This window comes from Poecile atricapillus, chromosome W (genome assembly GCF_030490865.1).
Source record: "Poecile atricapillus isolate bPoeAtr1 chromosome W, bPoeAtr1.hap1, whole genome shotgun sequence".
Classification (NCBI taxonomy): domain Eukaryota; kingdom Metazoa; phylum Chordata; class Aves; order Passeriformes; family Paridae; genus Poecile; species Poecile atricapillus.
The window spans coordinates 85,456,211-85,473,576 of NC_081288.1; the positions used below are offsets into that span (position 1 = coordinate 85,456,211).

The window sequence follows — 17,366 nt, forward strand, 5'->3', positions numbered from 1 at the left end:
CAAGAAATAAGTAATTTTTTTAGTTACTGGTTTAAAAACATGACAAGAAGTAATCAAGGTAGGATGCCGAATGATTAATGAGACTAACTATGAAAAGGCAGTTCAAATTAGTGTTTCAGCTTCTCCTATGGTCAAGCACTGGAAAGTTTGTGACTGTTTAAGTAAATTGGATTGTTGGTATAATTTTACATTAGTACAAACAGTGGATGTGGTCTGCCTCTAGGGTCGTGGTGATAAAGGGCTAACATTCAAATTTAGAATGAAAGCTGTGCCTATTGCAACGACCAAATCAACTGTAACCCAAGCTCAGACCACACCACCTAAAGTTAAACCTAAGATTGAACCTAAAATTTATGAAGTTGGTCCATATGTAATAAAGAATAGAGGACAACAACAACTGTTATTTAATCCAGAGTGGTCTCTCAAGCGTATTGAATAACTAATGCAAACTAACATCTCTGAGATTCAGCCAGCCTGCTCCTCTTTCCTAAAGACATCATCTGAGGGCTGGGCAACATGGTTACAAAAGCAGGTACACTTCAGGAGCAGAATGAGAAGAGACTTAACTGGAATATTAGGAACAGGGTTAGGAGTATTAAATGTAATTGATTCAGAAATATTAATGAATAAATTAGCTGCTGCAACAAGTGATTTGACAAAACTAAAACAGCCCCTACAATCCTCTTTATTAGCACTAGGAACTAACCAATGGGAAGTTTCTAAAATATTACCAAGGTGGAAAGAGGCTGGGGACCAAGACCACAAGCTAATAATAAAAGCACTAAATATTGCCCAAAATAATGTGTCATTAGCCCTTAGATGCATACAGGCACAATTATAGATGCAATCAATAGTTGCTTCAGTAATAAGAGAAGGAAGTGAAGGTGCTTTCCCAATTGAAATTACGAAAATTGTCTGGGACAATGCAAACAATTTAGAAAGAAAACTTCAGTCTTGGTGGACTCTGGTAAATTTTACTTATGACCCTACCACTGAAATAGCTACTGCCTTTGTGCTGACTATACGCAATGCCACAATTTACAATATCCACCCTATTATTGCATTAGGATTAAATCATGAAGGGGCAGTTCTCTACCCTTCGGAGCATAGAGCATGGGCCCGGTTGATGAATGGGGGGTGGCAAACTGTGAATTTGGAATCTTGTGTTACCTGGGAACAACAAGGGTTTATCTGTGAGGCAAACACGATTGATGCACAAGACCTATGTTTAGACACTGAGCAAAGCATCTGCCACTTCGAGATTCATCCTAATACTAGTCAGAAGAGTGTGCTTGTATATATTGGCCTAGGCTGTGTATGTCTAAGAACTGTGTGTGTTTCTGTAGCAATAGATGACAACAATGTAACCTTGCCTATTAAGAACCATTCTAACTTTTCTATTTGTAATTTTGTTAAAATTGTAGGGTGTGATTTTTTATATTCAGCACCGGTAACATCCCACCAGTTGATAAGATCTAACTATACAATATACCATAAATTATCACCTACACCCGTTGGAATGAACCTGACATTAGTAAGACAGCTAATGAACCACCAAGATTTGGCAAAAATCCTGAAAGAGATCCAGGAAAACGGGCAAAAGACTCTGATTACTGTCTATCATGATACAAAGGAAATAAGCAAAGTATTACAAAGAGTAAACCAAGACACAAATCATCACTGGTGGGATGCACTTTTTGGATGGTCACCAACTGCAACTGGAATTTTGAACACACTTTGCCACCCTATCATTATAATACCGGCATTAGTAAGTATAAGTCCAAATACTCCTGTTTGACGTGGAAGTATTTTTTCCCAAGGGGGGTATCAGAGGTATCTCAGAGTTTGTCCAGACAGCACTTGAAACCACTGATATAAGCTTGACCTTATTCCTCATTTAGGTATGATTCTTTGTACATTCCTTGGATCATTTGGATCGTCCCAGCTCTTTACCACTCAGTCCCGCTTAAGAGTTAATTTGGTATCACCCGGTTCAGATGCTATATAGTCCACTCCTCAGGTTCCTTCTCAGGTCCTTTGATTTTACTGACGTGGATCCACCCTCTTTCTTTGGTTTGGATTGCTGCCTCAGTTATCAGTAGTACCTGAAAAGAACTTAATAGCACAGGGACAGTGAAAACATCACATCAGGATTTTCCTTCAGCATTCTCTAAAACTTTTGGGTTTAGCAAAAAAAGCTTAACAGTTATAAAGGGAAACGTAGAGGTAATTTTTTGTGAGTCATAATTAGTTAAACAAGAAAGGCCAGGTTAGTCTTGACATGAGATGAATCACATCTATCAGCTTTTTACCCTCTGGGTAAAAACTACCTACCTAACTAACTAACTAACTAACTAAGTAACTAGCTTCACAGACTTATTCTTCTAACAGTTTCTTAGAACAAAAAAATCCCTTCCTCTTAACAACGAAAAAAAGGAAAGAAAGGAAGAGAGGAAAAAGAGATTTTGTTTTAAGAGATCAAAATTAAACAACTTGGCAACGTTTGGAGAACTAGCGAGGGATTAAGGCTACCTTTGCCTTGGTCTTATCACCCACTGTCGCTAGAGGACACGAAGTAGGAAGCGAGGGTTCATATCACATCAGCAGAGGTTTTATTTCCAAGGAGGCAAAAGCCTTTATTTCGGGGTTTTCAACCCTTTTTATAAGGTGTTCCGATACAGGTTAACATGATTGGTCAAAGGAACAACATCTCTCTCATCCCATTGGTGGGACAAGAGAAAAAACACTCAGAATATCTGTGCGATATTATTTTGAGAACCAAAGCTATTTACAGGAAAACAGTCCTTGAGAGAGAAAAATGTTCTCAAGAGACTTTCCCTTGGGAAACAGATCAGCCACTGACAGGCTGAAACTCGCTCAGGTTCAGAAAATCGTGTCCAAAACCCACTGCTCTTTTTATTCACAGCAGCTCTTTCAGGCTGCCCCTCGTTCTTCTCCCGCTGCCGCAGCGGCTCCGGCCAGGGCGGGCTCTGTTTTAGCAGCTCGCTCTGCGGGCGGGGGGACCCTGGGGGCGAAGCCCGTGCCCCACCTCCCTCTTCTGCGCTGTCCCCACACACACAGGACTGGCATGCTCAGCGCATCCTGCCCCCACCACAGCCAAGTCGGCAGTGCCCGGAGAGCACAGCGCTGGGTTTCAGCGCTCCGGTCCGGGGGCTCTGCCACCGGGCCAGCCCGCTCCTTAGCGGCAAACTGTGCGAACCATGCCCAGCGCCGCCGCCGGTCTGGCAAGAGCGTCCGGCAACCCTGCGCCCCTCGAGACCCTGGCACAGCCAAGGCAGTTCCCGACCCCAGCAGTGCCCCACGCAAACTGCGCCCCGCACTACCTCCACTGGGTGGGCGAAAACTGGAAGCTGTCAGGCCAGGCCCTGCTGGACGCCACCCACACGGACCAGCCCCCGCTGCAGCCCCCGAGATCCTGCCACTTGCATAAAGGCGGTCAAAAAACCCCCAAACCTGGCAACCCCCCAACCTGGTGTCCCCAGGTGTTCTCGATATCTTCCTTCCCTGGAACAAGCCCCATTCCCAATTGTATTTGCAAGTCCCTTCCCAACAAGTTGATGTCTGCTCCAGGAACTAAGAAGACATCTCCTGTTCCTATTCTGGTTTCTCCTCCAATTTCTACAGCTCCAATGACAGGAATCTCAAACCCTTCTCCCCCTGCTACCTCTACCGTGTCACCACCTACACTACATCCTTCTGGAATCTCTACCACATAAGTTCTTTCTGCTTCAGAATCAACCACAAATTCTAATAGTCCTTCTTGGGGGCCTACCCCCAAAGTTATCAAAGGCTTCAGATGGCATTCACCCCCAAAAAAACAGAACCTACTTTTTCTTTATTTTCTCCCTGGATGCATCCCCTGGAATCCTTCCAAGCTCCTCTCCAAACTTCACTGCTCTTCCTGAAATCCCAGACTTTAAACAGAGACACAGCCTGCTGCTGCAGAAGCCCACAGCACAGCCACACAGGGCATTCTCCTGGGACTTCGGAAAACAAGAGCTGAAGCCACAGGGTACCCCCTCCCCCAATTGGAGCTGATGCCACACGCTGGCACCACTCGGCATCCCACTCGCACATCTGACTAAGAAAGAGCTCCCTGAGACAGTCCCATACCAGTCCTCACTCCTGGAATTACAGAACCAAATGTGCCCGAGGCTTTGCAAAACTTTGGCATGGAAAATTAGGGTCTCAGAGGAACCCCTCAACTCCTTCTGCTTCCTCTCCCCAAGGCCCTGCCCGAGCCGCACGCCAGCCCACAGCACACAGGAGCAACTCCCCTCCAGAGGCTCCAGCTGCCCGGGGGAAAGTGGGAACTGCTGGAGGAGGGAATCACTTCTAAAAATAACCTTGACTCTGCTCTGGGACCAGAGCTGTCACCCTGGGACACAGTCTTACTGAAAACCAATTTGGGGTAAAACCTTTGCGGCTCCTGGACCACAAGTCCCAGCCCCGTTTTGCCACTCTGAGGCTCCGAGACAGGAGCCCAACAGGGAGGAAGGGAACCACACCAAGCGTCCCCACCGTGACCCAGCCCCTCCCAGTCCCCGTGGTGGCATCGCCCCTGTCCTCACTCTCACCCTCCTCAGCACAGAAAATTTTTCTTCTTCAACAACACAATACAATCCACCTCCTTCCAGAAAACAAAGTCAAACTTTAAATCAACAACCACACACATTTATTTACTCATACTCACATCTGTCTCACCCTCATTCATTCTTACAACAAAACAACAAGGTACCTTTTACTTTCAAGTCACTTGTTAATATTCACCCATAGGTATTGTAAGGTATCAAATGTTCCAGGTTTCTTGGATTAATCCTCAATTTAGCAGCACTAAGCCAAAATTTCTTGGATTTAATCCTCAACCTGGCAAAGTTTTGGGGATCCTCACTTTTATCCTGTTTTCCCAGTGGATTGTGCTAAGAAAACCTTCGGCTCCCTTTTCCCTGAGGGGTCTAACGCCTCCCCTGAGACCCAGTCCCAGTCACCCTGGGGGGTATCTCGCAACCCCCCTTTGTGCTCCCCCGAAAAATATTTACAATCCTTGTTTCTTCGTGTCTTTGTGCACAAGAATTATGGAGCTAAATACAGCGGTTTAGGGAGCCTTTTCCCTTTCCTTTGCTTTATTTTTTTCTCCTTCTTGTCCATGGGGTATTTACCTGCAACCACTGATTCACACCAGAAGAAATGGAGTGGGGTCCACCTTTTCTCCGCTCAGGATCTCTCGGTGGTCACAGAGGTGAGGTGTTTATCCCAGAGTGAGCACCCACTTGAGAAAAACAAGGTTCACATATTTTTAATATAAAATTTAAAAAGTTTAATAGAAAGACAATTAGGAGACAGAAATAAAGCAAAATGAACAAATAGAGCCAGGTGCCTCAGCATTCAGCCAAAAGCATGCTTTACTAACAAGGGATTGTCCCTTAAAAACACAGATCTTTTGCATATTCATAAATTCTTATGCACGATTCAAACATTCCTCTTAAGTTTTAGATGTTCCTTTGTTTAGCTTCAACTCCCCCCTCCCCAATAGATTAATCTTTGCTCTGTGGAGTCTCACACTCCCTGATAACAGAGGTTCAATAAATTCCTCCCTTGGAGCTCCAGTCACTGCTGTCTTCATCTGGATAAAATAATCTGGGAATGCAGGGTGGGTTTTCTGATTATCTTTTCATTCTCTGGGTTATATGAACAAAAGCAGTCTTTATTTTAATACTCTACTACAGCCTAGGAAATAAACACATATGACACTAATATTTCTAAGTTTTGTTAATAGCAGAAAAATAAGATACTATATTAATAAGCAAAGTTCTCCAACATTATATATATAGCATTAATTTTAATATTTGAGAAAAGCCAATAATATAATATGCACTTATAACAAGAGAAAAACTTTACTCAACTTTGACTTTTGTCCTGAACAGACCACTTGCTACCTCATTTGAAGGCAGGCACGGCAGTGTGCGGTATTGGGTGAAAGCTGAATTGCATCGGCCTTGGCTTCTACCAGTAAAATTAAAGAAGGAATTTACAGTCTTTGAACATATAGATATCAACACTCCTTCATTACTGGTAAGAACTGACAGAACTACTCACTCCTTTTCTGACATAAAAATAATAAAGTATAATAACTGAAACAACGTCAGCATGTAACTTTACCTAATATTTATTTGTTAGTTTAAGTACAGCTCTTATTTTAAGTATTTTATCAGTTTAACAACTCTTAACTGCAGGTATTTTGAAGGCTAAGATATCCTGTACTTGGAGTTGCTTGATCTTTAGAAGATGTAAAATGCATTTGTTGGTCTAAACTGATACTACCAAATTGTAGACTCTCATTAAGGAAGAAAATTTGGTTAACTGATCCTCTTAAATTATAAATAAAGAATAATCTATGAAGGAACAATGCAATGCTTAATATTTTGGTGAGGGACTGCTAATTTGAAAATGCAAAGTAAAAAATTTAGTGCATAATTGATAATTTCCACATGGATAGTTTTATACTGATGGGGAGGAAATTATCGCAATTCTGTATGATCCTTTTCAGAAATATCATTTTTATTAAAATAACTTTAATATCGCAACAGCTTTCATAGAGGATTTGATTTCAGTCTGGCCTAAAAATCCCTTATTTTATCCCCTTCTCAAATTTTAATCTAGAGGGGAAAGAAAATTAGAAGACCATTGAAACCAATTTCTTGTGTGTATGGGTGAAAAATCAGCTTGCAAAGGGACCTTGCACAAACTCCATGAAAATTGAAGGGTTCTCATTTGACTTTAGTGGGCTTTGGATCAAGCCCTAAATCCTGGTGTTGTGTAAAATAAGTCTTTTAAACATAGATGAAACAGGATTATTCAGAAACAGAGGAAATAGCAGGAGTAAAGGTTACAGTAGTTTAGCTTAGTTATTTTGATTTGGAAATGCATCTTAATGGAAAGTTTGAAGATGTTCTAATTTACTGTTAGTTAAATGAAAAGGTCTGCAGCATTATGTTGGGATGTGTAGGCTATGAAGCCTTTTGTTTTAAGCTATACAGTATTTTCTCTTAGTATTGTTATAATTGTGGCTGTAGTATGGAGGATCGCAGAAAAAGCAATACGAATACACCAGTGGAATTAGGACAAACAGTGTATCTGTATAATGCTGTTTAAACTGCTTGAGACTTTTCCTATGAAAGCAGCTTCGTTTATCAAAATATGTACTAATAAGCACATTATGAAAATTATTATTTTCCTGTGTTGGTTTAAATAAGTGATGAGATTGATGGAGCTCCTAATTTGATGGGAAATACTTTTCTTCTTCTTGCAGTCACCCCAAGCAGGCACAAAAGAAAAGACTCTATGTTGTTGGCTTTGTACCTCAGGCCCAATATCTTTAAGTGCCAAAATTGAAAGAAAGGGCTACACCCCAGGTATGTGATCCTATAATTAATTCTGTGTGGTTTTCCTTCCTTTTTAAAGATGGAGTCTGTACTACTGTTTTTACATAAATGAAACATTAAGGATATTTGTACCACATCAGTCTGCATTTAGCAATCTTCTCGTCATACCCTGTTAACTAAGAGCACTACTTGTATCTCTAGATGGTTCAATGACCCCATCTGTTAGACTGGCATGTTTTGGGTGCTAGACTGGTATCTTTTTTTGGATGTGTTGTTTTCTTTTTCCTTTTAGAACAGCTCATGAGGATCTTGTTTCTATTAGCATCAGTGGATGTTTTTTTTTCAGGTAGAGCAGTGATAGCAGCATTGTTATAACAGTATAAAGAATGTGAAAGTTTGCTTAAGCTGCCTTGTAAATGTAAAGAGAAATTGAAATTCTGGTGTGTTTTGTTGAGTTTTTTGTTTGGGCCTTTTTTGTTGTTTTTTTTTTTTTCTTTTTGTTTCAGGTGAATCAATTCAGATCTTTGCTGAGATTGAGAATTGCTCTTCCCGTATGGTGGTGCCAAAGGCAACCATTTACCAAACACAGGCATTCTATGCCAAAGGGAAAATGAAGGAAGTCAGACAGCTTGTTGCCAACCTCCGTGGGGAATCCTTGTCATCTGGCAAAACAGAAACCTGGAATGGCAAACAGTTGAAAATTCCACCTGTTTCCCCTTCAATCCTTGACTGTAGTATAATCCGTGTGGAGTATTCACTGATGGTATGTTGGGCAGTCTGTTTCCCTCACGAGAGTGAGTAGCTTCCAACATGCCATACAAATTTCTGGTACAGCATTTTGTGGTCATTAGTTATGAAAGAAATACATGTTCTGGTATTAGTGTCATGACAGGAGGTCTGGTAAGTAAATGTAGTTTAAATCATGCAAGTTCTTAAAGCAGCTGTCTGTCAACTAAGCAAATGTTTAATGAGTAGACTTCATTTCCATGTGAGGGCTCATGTTAAGACTCTTCTTAACTTGAAGAGCTCATGTCTCCATAGGGGCATGGGCACTAAAAGGGGCTATTAGAAACAAGCTTATAATGAAAACTTTCATAGAAAGATAACTTAGGCTAATACTTATGAAATGCTGATAAAACCCCACATTTTAATCATATACTTGTTTCATTTTTCTTCAGGTATATGTCGATATTCCAGGAGCTGTGGATTTATTCCTTAACTTACCACTGGTCATTGGTACCATTCCTCTACATCCATTTGGTAGCAGAACATCAAGTGTAAGCAGCCAGGGTAGCATGAACATGAATTGGCTTGGTCTGACTCTGCCTGAAAGACTAGAAGGTAACTTGATAATACAAATCCCAATCAATTTGCTACTCTCTTATAGTTTTTGTCTGCTTTATTCATTGCAGTCTTGTTAACAGAGTCAAATTACATCCTTTTATAGTAAAGCCCACAGGAAATCCATTGTGGATGTTTTCTTGCCACCTGCTTTTTCTGTGTAGAGCAAGAGATTTTTTTCCCTCCCTGCCTTTTGGTCTCTAGGACAGGCAGTGAAATCTAGTTTCTTTGGAAAGTGGCAGAAATAAAAGCACAGGATACCATTGTATCTGTGCATAACTTCATTGCTTCCACTTCCAGTATCCCAATTGCATCCTTGGTTATAAGGCCTTGCAACCCATAATAGCAGTTTCTGGGCTTTCTCATCAGCTTTAGTAGCCAAGGCTTTGTGAAAAGATATTCTTTTCTATGGGAGATCTCTCATGGCCAAAGAAAGAATTATGTATTTCCTTCCTTCTCTTTTTGCATGTCTAATATCTTGCTTTTTTTAAGTACAAATCCCAGACCTGGAGATTTCTGGAGTACAGAGGACTGCAATGTTTTGTCATTTCTACCTGTACAGAGATTAAATTATCTTTGGTCTGATTTAAATTTTAAGAGAATAATTAAGCCACAATAGACAGTGGTCAGTCTGTCTTTGAACATAAGCTCAATATCAGAATAATACAAAATAGTCTTCCTTTTTTGTTTAACAATTTTTAAGTCATTGTTTATCTGCTGGTGAATCTTTCAGTGGCTGAAGTTTAATATTTATCATGTTGCATATTTTGTCATGCCTAAGAACTTGTTGGTTGAACTGTGTGTACCTTCTCCCTCCAGCACCTCCTAGCTATGCAGAAGTGGTCACAGAGGAAAACAGACAGTCTGACCTTGCACCTGTAGCTGCTTTTGATGATTTTCAGAGAGCACTGCAAGGACCATTATTTGCATATATCCAGGAGTTTCGTTTTCTGCCTCCTCCCCTATATTCAGAAGTAGGTATATCTGTCAGACTATGATGATTTATATATTGTTTGCGATTGATTTTTTTTTTTTTTGTCTGATGGAATAAGTTTATAAACCTGTTTTTCCTTCCTAAAATTGGAAGAAACCATTAAAATTATGAACATGGAATAAGTTGATTTTGAAGAGGATTTTTGTTTGTTTGCAAGATGCAGATGAATTGCATCAAGAGTTTTCTATGCCTGTATTACAGCATGGAACAGTTACCCTTTTAATATTTTTTTATTATTATTTTTTAAATGAACTCTGCAACCTTAAATTTAAAAGGTGCTCCATGAGGTGCCTTGGCTTCTCCATCATGCTATTCCCTGGAGTTGCCAACCTGGGAGGTAATTTTTCTTGGCAGCATGCTTCCCTAGTCTAATACTTCCTGGAAATTTTCAAAGTGATGTTTGCCATTTTAGAAACATAATTTTTAAAAATGTATTTATTAAAAATAAAGTTTCAACTCTTTCACCTCTGCTGATTCCTAATATTTTATAGCAACCACTAAACTGTTTTGCCTGCATGTGTGTTTAAATTCTGCCAATGTAGGCTTTTCAGAACTTTCATGTAGAAAAGCGATGTATTAGTATTAATTTATGACTTAAGTTTATTGAAGCACACAGTTCTTCAACGCTTTTGGCCTTCACAGAACTAAAAATGCAGCCACCAAATAACCGTGAATGAGATGCAAATTTCAAAGCTTTTCATGTTGTTTTTTTTTTTTCTTTTTCAAGAAAAAGAAGTGATATAGGACAAATTAAAAAAGTGCCCTCTGGCCAAATTTTGTCTGAATTGATCCACTTTAGGAAAATAGCATTATGTAGCACAACTTCCCCCCCCCTCCCAGCTTGAAATGTAGAAAAAAAGGGCTATATGAAGTTAACTGATCCAATGTTGTCTAAAAGATGCAATGTACACTCAAACTATTCTTACATCTAGTTTTTGAGACCAAAGTTAGCAGACTTGTACTCTTTATTTCTCCTGTAGAGAGGAAGAAGAGGTAAGGTTTAGAACACATTAACTTTTTGAAATATCCCATAGGTTATTTGAGGATTAACTACTTTAATTTAAAAGTAGAATGATTTTTTATTGATAAATGTCTGCCATTTCAAGAAAAACTTCTTCGCTTCTCTCAATTAAATATTTCTTAAATTATGTTTCCAGTGATATGTGTCATCTTTTTTTTGTATATATCAGATAATTCAAGACTTCTGTGTGACTAAAGGAGAAAATTATTTTTATAACAGTTATTCATGCTTATCCTTAAATTGCCATCAACTTGTAGTTTAAAGTCTTCCACTGGATCTAATATTTCTATTACTGTTTATCCAAAGTTTTGTCTAACTAGAACTTTTTCAATTATTTCAATAACCCTTGGACTGGAAATGCCACATATCATTATAATTGTCTTAAACTTGTGAATTTTGCTTTTTATTCCTAGCAAATGATGCTGAAATGCACTGGGTTGTTGTGGCTTTTATTTTTGTGGGGTTTTTGGGGTGTTTTTGTTTTTGTTCTGGGTTTAGTGGTTCAATTGTTTGGTTGCTTTTTGTTGTTTTGGGTTTTTTTTTTCTTTTTCTTTTGGTTAGATTGATCCAAACCCACATCAGCCCACAGATGAGATACCATCTTGCCCCTCTCGTTGAAGGAATCCATAAAAAGCTGACTTGACTTGGGTTTTGAATCATACCTTCTGTGTTGAAGATGAAGGTGTCATAGTGGAGACTTGCTTTTAAAGGAAATGGTATTGTTCTTGCCTGTATGGTGAATAAATGAAAAGAACCTGTGATCATGCTTTGACACCTACAGCACATCATAGGACTTCTCCACATGCTTAAAAACCTGCGTCCCCCTCCATTAAATAGTGGCACATACTAGGAGCAGCCTTATTATAATGCAGTCAGGTGTTTCAAAACACTCAAATCATGTTGTAAGAGAGGAATGGCTGCTTTCTATGATTTTATGAAAATTTGCACATGCTTATTACTTATGTTACATTGTTAAGTGTCACTATGACTTATTCTCATTTGTGATGGACTGTTGTTACCACTCCCCCTATTGTTTGTGATCTGCACAACAAGGAACAAAAGACAGCTTTACCAAAAAAAAAAAAAAAAAAAAAAAAAAAAAAAGAAGAGATGAAGGCTGATAAATGCCCTGACTTTTTATTTTCTTTTAACTTCCTGTAGCCTGGACTTTACCTGCCTATGCACATGCTCCGAATTGTCCTAGTAGGCTGATCCTGTATCACCTCTTCAGCTTAGATCCTATTGTGGATTTATTTACAAACATTACACGCCTTCAAAGTCAATCCTTGCTGTATGTTTTGCAGCCAGCTGTAGTAGACAAGCAACAGATAGGTGGGGGAAGAGATAACAGAAGGAAACTAATAAGAGACATGATCAAGATTGTATACCTTCTTGATCTCTTCAAAGAATTTGTTGCCTTTCTGCTTTTATTGCAAAGCAGTGTTTTGTTACAGACTGCCTAAAGATCACTTAATCTCAGGTGAATTCATCACTTGCCAAACTGTTAGAATGCTATTTGTTTTGTTATGTTGCACTGTTATTTATATTTGTGTTTTGGTTTTGTTCTTTGAGGGGGATTTTGAACAGGGACATGTGCAAAACTTACAAAGTGAAAGCAGCACCAGCAGACACTAGCAAAGTGTGAAAAAAAGTGTGAAAAGGGGATAATCATATGCTGTCCAGGGTTCATGGGCAGAGATAACTATTAGGGATGGGAAGGAGGTTTGTTGGTTGGTTTGTGTTTGGTTTTATTTAAATAATATGTAGTTACCTAATCATCAAAAATTATATCTAAAATGAGTGTCCAGTAGAAAGTGTATTTCAGATTGCAAGAAAAAATTGAATGATGGCAACTAAGCAGCAGCTCAGTTTGCCCGTTTGGTATTATCTTCAGGGTTTATGATACGCTGTCACAGAATCATAGAACACCAGATTGGAAAGGAGCTCAAGGATAATCTGGTCCAACCTTTCTTGGCAAAAGCATGGTCTCGACAAGATGACCTAGTACACCTAAAAAGTGTCCAATGTTGGGGAATCTGCCACTTCCCTGGGGAGATTACTCCAATGGCTGATTGTTCTCATTGTGAAAAATTGTTCTCTCATGTCCAATTGGAATCTCCTGAGGAGTAACTTGTACCTATTACCCCTTCTCTTTTCCATGTGACTCCTTGTAAAAAAGAAGTCTCCATCTTCTTTGTAGCCACCCTTTAAATACTGGAACACAGTGATAAGGTCTCCCCTTAGCCTTCTTTTCTCAAGGCTGAACAAATTCAGTTCTCTCAGCCTTTCTTCACATGGCACCTTCCCAGTCCTTGAATCATCTTTGGTGTCCCTTCTCTGGACCCTCTCCGGCCTGCCCACATCTTCTTTTGTATATCAGGGACCAAAAGCGAACACAGTATTCCAAGTGCAGCCTGACAAGGCACTGAGTAGAGCGGGAGAATGACTTCCTTATCTCTGCTGCTGGTGCTCTTGTTGATGGAACCCAGCATCCTGTTGGCTCTCTGCCACAGCAGCTCACTGTTCACTCATATTCAGCTTGTTGTCCACCAGGATCCCTAGGGCCCTTTTCACAGAACATCTTCCCAGAGGGATAGATCCCAGCCTATGCTGCATTCCTGGATGATGTTTTCCAGGTGCAAGATGCTTGTCTTTGTTGAACTTCATAAGGTTCTTGTTAGCCCACTCTTCCAGCCTATCCAGGTCTTCCTGCAGGGTGGATCTTTCTTCCAAAGTGTCCGCTTCCTGACTCAGCTTGGTATCATCATCACACTTTATCAGGGTACACTTGATTCCATCATCCAGATTACTTATGAAGATATTAAACAGCATTGGGCTCAGTATCAATCCCTAGGGGACTCCACTTGTGACAGATTTCCAGTTTGAAAAGGAGCTATTTACCACCACCTTCTAGGTGTGGCCTGTCAGCCAGTTCCCCACCCACTGCACAGACCACTTGTCTAGACCATAACACATTAGTCTCTCTAGGAGGAGGCTGTGGGAAACAGCATCAAAAGCCTTGGAGAAATCCATGTAGACAGTGTCCACTGCTTACCCCACATAACCAAGCCAGTTACTTAGTCAATAGAGGGTGATCAGGTTTGTTAAGCATAATTTGCCCTTGGTGAGTCCATGCTGGCTTTTCCCAATCCCATGCTTCATTTGACTTCTGATAGCCCCAAAGAAGATTTGTTCAATAACTTTCCCAGAGACTGAATAAGACTGATGGACCTATAATCTCCATGATCCTCTTTTCATCCTTTCTTGTAGATGGGGGTGATATTAGCCTTCTTCCAATTTCCTGGGCAGTCCCCCGATCTCTGTGACTTCTCAAAGGTTACGGAGAGTAGCCTTGCAATGATGTCAGCCAACTCTCTTAACACCCTTGGGTGGATAGTGTTAGGGTCCATCAATTTGTTGGGGTCAAGCTCCTGTAACAGTTCACATGCCAACTCTTTCTTCATTGACAGTAGGTCTGTGTTTGCATCAAGCTGGATTTTTGTTCCCAAGGCCTGGGGCCCAACAGTGCTGGGTAAAGAAGACAGAGAAGAAAGTGTTGAGAACCTCTAGCCTTTTCAGCATTGTTGGTGACTAATTTATCTCTCCTGTTTGACATCAGGTCCATATTTTCCTTCTGTTTCTTACTGTTTACATACACAAAGAACCCTTTTCTTTGAGTTTTTGGCATCTCTGGACAATTTCAATTTGGGCTGAACTTTTGCTTTTCTTACTGCTTCTCTGCATGCCCTGGCAGTGCCTTTGTAGTATTCAATAGATATTTGTCTGCTTTTCCATCTCTGGTATGCTTCTCTTGGTTTTGAGCAGACTTGGAGGCTTGCAGTTAAGCCAAGGGGGTCTCTTGCTCTGCCTATGAATTGCTTTTGTGCTTCCAGGGAAGCATTCTTGGAAAAACTCCCAGCCCTCACTAGCACCTTTATCCTCTGTGGAAGCTTCCCATGGAATCCCTCCCAAGTGAGCTCTGAGCAAGCTGAAGTTTGCTCTTCTAAAATCTAAAACTTTTGTCTTAATACTAAACTTTAGTGTGCTCAGCTGGCTCTCCGATTCCACAATATTGTGATTTCTGCAGCCAAGGTTATCACTAACAGATATTACAAAGCAGGTTTGCTTGGTTTGTGAGAAGCAAGTCCAGCAGTGCCTCATTTCTGCTTGGCACATCTAATGTTTGTATGAGGAAGCAGTCCTCTACGTATTCCAGAAACTTGATGGCTGATATATGAGCTGCTGTACTGTTCTTCCAACAAATGTCTGGGTAGTTGAAGTCATCCATGAGAACCAGGTTCTGTTGACCTGAAGCATGTTTAAGTGACCCAAATATTGCTCCATTGGCCTTATCATCTTGGTTTGGAGGTTGGTAGACTAAAACTATTATAAAACTGAGCCAGAGTATCAGTGTTACCAGCCATACTCAAATTAGTTTGCTGAGAATTGCTCTGATTGCTCCTGGACTAGTCCTGAGAGCTTTAAAACAAACAATTTATAACAAAAAAATTCCATTTTAGGGCCAGTTCTCTTCAACATCTTCATAAATGACTTGGATGCAGGACTCGAAGGTATACTAAATTTGCTGACAATAATAAAATGGGAAGAGCTGTTGACTCCCTCAAAGGCAGAGAGGCCCTGCAGAGAGACCTTGACAAATGAGAGGGCTGGGCAATCACCAACAGTATGAAGTTCAACAAAAGCAAGTGCCAGATTCTGCACATGGGATGGGGCAACCCTGGATGTACAAGACAGACTGGGGAACAAGAGGCTGGAGAGCAGCTCTGCAGAAAGGGAACTGGGGGTCCTGGTTGATGCCAAGTTAAATATGAGTCAGCAGTGCCCCGGCAGCCAGGAGGGCCAACCATGCCCTGGGGTACATCAGGCACAACATCGCCAACAAGTCAAGGGAGGTGCTTGTCCTGCTCTGCTCTGCACTGGTGCAGCCTCAAGTCCTGGGGGCAGTTTTGGGAGCCACAATATAAGAAGGATATAAATCTATTAGAGAGCATCCAAAGGAGGGCTGCAAAGATAATGAAAGGTCTAGAGGGGAAGCCATATGAGGAGTGGCTGAGGTCACTTGGTTTGTTCAGCCTGGAGGAGACTGAAGGGAGACCTCATTGCAGTCTACAGCTTCCTCGTGAGGGCAAGTGGAGGGGCAGGCACTGATACTGATCTCTTCTCTCTGGTGACCAGTGACGACCCTAGGGAATGGCCTGAAGTTGTACTACGAGAGGTTTAGGCTGGATATCAGGAAAAGGTTCTTCACTCAGAGGGCGGTTGGGCACTGGAACGGGCTTCTCAGGGAAGTGGTCACAGCACCAAGCCTGACAGATCTCAAGAAGTGTTTGGACGATGCTCTCAGGCACAGGGTGTGTTTCTTGGGACTGTCCTGTGCAGGGCCAGGAGTTGGACTTTGATGATCCTTGTGGGTCCCTTCCAACTCAAGATATTCTATGATTCTATGAAACAAACAAAAAATCCAACAACTTTAATCATACATTCACCTAGAATGCAAGAAATTATATAGAAAAAGCACTGACTCCTTGAACGTATTCTAAAGAAGAAATGAATGATGGAGCTATTAGATCTGATCAGTGTTTTTATGCTAGAAATTTGTAAATGTAAATTTTCTTTTCAGAAATCACATTCAAAAAAACAAAAAACAACCAGCCACCACCAACAAAAAACCCCACCCAAAACAAAAAAAAACAACAACAAAAACTATTGTCTGATGTTGACTATTTAAAAACTAATTCATCATATGAATCCTTGTGCAATGAAACAGCTCAAAAGGGAGGGGAGGGAAAGTTGGTGTTTCTGTATTGTGCTCATTCTTACAAAGTTAGGCCTTATTTTTGAGGCTTCATAAATATAATAAAATAGGCTGTTCCATAAGTGGCCTTTATGAGAACATGAAAAATATTTTATGTTCCAAAAATGATGACAGGGTGATTAAATGAGAGTCACGTCTTAAGTTTGATTCAGTTCAAATGTTTGGGCTTTGATAAGCAAGAATTGGAAATTGGGTGATGTCTTATGCTGCCATTTTTGTGACTGTCCTTTCCTTCAATCTTTTCCAATCAGACAAAATTTTACAAGTTAAAATTGTTGGCATAAAAGGGCATTTGATGATTTTATGGGTTTTTTTTTCCTTTTTCTTAACAGACTAGGGAACAATTGTTGATATACATAGCATTGAAGCACTTATCCCAGTATATTGGAAAAACTATATATGAAGCAAAATTGACCAATGTTGTCATAATTGATGTTGCATCACAGGCTGTGATCAGAGTGAAAAATTCTAAAACGTTATCAAATAAAGATTTCTCACTTAAACTTTTTTATTAGTTGTTCAGAGGCATTATAGGTTCATAGTTGTAGCCCAATATTTGATATAGAATCTTGATCCGAATTAGGAAAAAGTAAAATCCAAGCATTAGAGACAAAGTGCAGTATTAAATGCTTGCTTTATAGATTCTATTCTATGTCTGGGTTTTGGTTGGGGGTTTTTGGTTGTTTCTTTTTTTAAATTAACTTTTGGTGCTGAATATGTCCTTATGGACTTTAAGAGAACTATGTGGAAAACAAATTTTTTTCTATTGTT

The 17,366-nt window shown here is 40.3% G+C and overlaps 1 protein-coding gene and 2 long non-coding RNA genes across 3 annotated transcripts in view; 2 read left to right on the forward strand and 1 right to left on the reverse strand.

The window, feature by feature from the left end:
• Positions 1 to 11,866, forward strand: part of LOC131592503 (arrestin domain-containing protein 3-like) — a 44,784-nt gene extending 32,918 nt beyond the window's left edge. Inside the window, exons 3-8 of the mRNA XM_058864054.1 lie at positions 5,946 to 6,093; positions 7,331 to 7,433; positions 7,910 to 8,166; positions 8,582 to 8,744; positions 9,564 to 9,718; positions 11,321 to 11,866. Of these exons, the coding sequence (XP_058720037.1) occupies positions 5,946 to 6,093; positions 7,331 to 7,433; positions 7,910 to 8,166; positions 8,582 to 8,744; positions 9,564 to 9,718; positions 11,321 to 11,377 (883 nt within the window). The 3' untranslated portion in view covers positions 11,378 to 11,866. The remainder of the gene's footprint in view (positions 1 to 5,945; positions 6,094 to 7,330; positions 7,434 to 7,909; positions 8,167 to 8,581; positions 8,745 to 9,563; positions 9,719 to 11,320) is intronic.
• LOC131592520 (uncharacterized) overlaps positions 1 to 17,366 on the forward strand; it is a 189,138-nt gene that overhangs the window by 131,051 nt on the left and 40,721 nt on the right. The gene's annotated exons all lie outside the window — the stretch shown is intronic.
• Positions 1 to 17,366, reverse strand: part of LOC131592523 (uncharacterized) — a 101,696-nt gene that overhangs the window by 25,538 nt on the left and 58,792 nt on the right. The gene's annotated exons all lie outside the window — the stretch shown is intronic.